The following is a 1,803-nucleotide window of genomic DNA, read 5'->3' as shown; positions in this document are numbered from 1 at the left end:
GCAGGAGACCAGGGCATGGGACTCCTAGGTTTCATTTCTGGCCCTGCCACTGGCTTCCCATATTACCTGGGACTACACCTGTCTGTATCCCATTTGTAAGATGGTGACAGCACTTTCCTGGCAGGGGCTTTAGAGCCTCAGCACTGTGCTACCCTGCCAAAAGGCTGACCAGAGAGGGGAGGTAACTTTTCTTGGGGGAGGTCATCTTTAAGGGCACTCTCCTGGGGAGGCTTCTTACCTATGGCAGTTGAGTCAACATGTAATGCGCAGTTTGATTCCATCCCTCCCAAAGGTGCGTGAGATGAAGCGTGATGCACTGGAGTGTGACTTGAGGTTTGTCGGCTTCATTGTGGTCTCCTGCCCTCTCAAAGCCGACTCCCGGCCTGTCATCAGAGAGATCCAGAATGCTTCACACCACGTGAGTGTCTGCTGGAAGCTGCAGGCTCAAGTAGGCCAGAGAGTTTCTGGTACTAGGAGCCTCGGAGCCTTCCAGGGAATGCAGACCCTTGCGCTTCTGGATGGGGACTAGGGAGAAGTGTGGCTGGCACTCAGAGTCCAATGTGAGCTTGTGTTGGAGATGCCACATGATAGCTCTGCCCATGCAGCCCATGCCCTTAGCTGCCAGGGACTTGTCTTTCGGGCGAAACACTGGACTGAACATGCCTCGTCAGCAGCAGCATTTCATTTGGGGTGTTCCCCATGTCAGGGCTGGGACCCCCTGGCCCTCACAGAGCACTCAGGCAGCAGGAGAGCCACTGTGGTGCAGCACCACTGGCCAAGCCCCTGAGCCAAGGCACAGCATTGTGCGAATGTGACTATGCTTTGTCCTGTTTGGGTGGTGCCTAGGGAGGCAGCTGAGAGGCACAGATGTGCCATGTCAGCTCTGTGCACATACAGCCTTGCAGGTGTGATGTTACCTTCCCTTGTTGGTTTAACCCCTATAGGTAGTGATGATTACAGGAGACAACCCCCTCACTGCCTGCCATGTGGCTCGGGAGCTTCACTTCATCCAGAAGGAGCACACGCTCATCTTGCAGCCTCCTCCTAGCAAAGGTATGGCATCCCAAGATGTGCAGCCTGCCTCTTCTGGCCCATACTGTGCAGCACTACCCATGGAACTGCTCTGAGACCAGGGTAACCATCTGCTCTCCTGCAGGTCCTTCCTCTGCGTGTTCAGGAGTGTATTGGAGACAGTAGGAACAGTTTGTTCTTCCACCCAGCCCATTGCCAAGGTATCTGAGCACCTTAGCAGTAGTAACTGGGAGGCCTTTCCTTTGTATAATGGGTTGGGCACTAGCATGGCATCCCTCTCCTGCCACAGCCCCTCACTGCTGAGTCTATGCAGGTCTGTCTCTGGGCTTCAGTTTCCATCTGTAATTGGCAGGTAATGGCAGGGGACTGTGATGACAAAGTCATAGTTTCATAGTTTGTAGGGTCAGAAGAGACCTGAGCAGATCATCGAGTCCGACCCCCTGCCGTGGCAGGAAAGAGCACTGGGGTCAAACGACCCCAGCAAGGTGTATATCTAGCCTCCTCTTAAAGACCCCCGGGGTAGGAGCCAGCACCACTTCTCCTGGAAGTTGGTTCCAGATCCTAGCCGCCCTGACAGTGAAGTAGTGCCTCCTGATATCTAGCCTGAATCTACCCTCTGCCAGCTTGTGACCATTATTTCTAGTCACTCCTGGTGGTGTTTGGGGGAACAGGGACTCTCCCAATGCCTGCTGGTCCTCTCTGACTAGTTTGTAACAGGCCACTAGATCTCCCCTCAGCCTTCTTTTGTGGAGGCTGAACAGGTTCAGGTCC

General features: G+C 54.4%; 1 protein-coding gene across 1 annotated transcript in view; it reads left to right on the top strand.

The window, feature by feature from the left end:
* ATP13A1 (ATPase 13A1) overlaps positions 1–1,803 on the top strand; it is a 30,501-nt gene that overhangs the window by 18,194 nt on the left and 10,504 nt on the right. Inside the window, exons 16-17 of the mRNA XM_019513791.1 lie at positions 293–418; positions 945–1,053. Coding sequence (XP_019369336.1) covers positions 293–418; positions 945–1,053 — 235 coding nt within the window. The remainder of the gene's footprint in view (positions 1–292; positions 419–944; positions 1,054–1,803) is intronic.

The sequence above is a fragment of the Gavialis gangeticus genome, unplaced genomic scaffold (genome assembly GCF_001723915.1).
Source record: "Gavialis gangeticus isolate Ggan-Ray unplaced genomic scaffold, GavGan_comp1, whole genome shotgun sequence".
NCBI lineage: Eukaryota > Metazoa > Chordata > Crocodylia > Gavialidae > Gavialis > Gavialis gangeticus.
The sequence above is the reverse complement of the archived record's forward strand: the minus strand, read 5'-3'. Positions and strand labels throughout refer to the sequence as shown.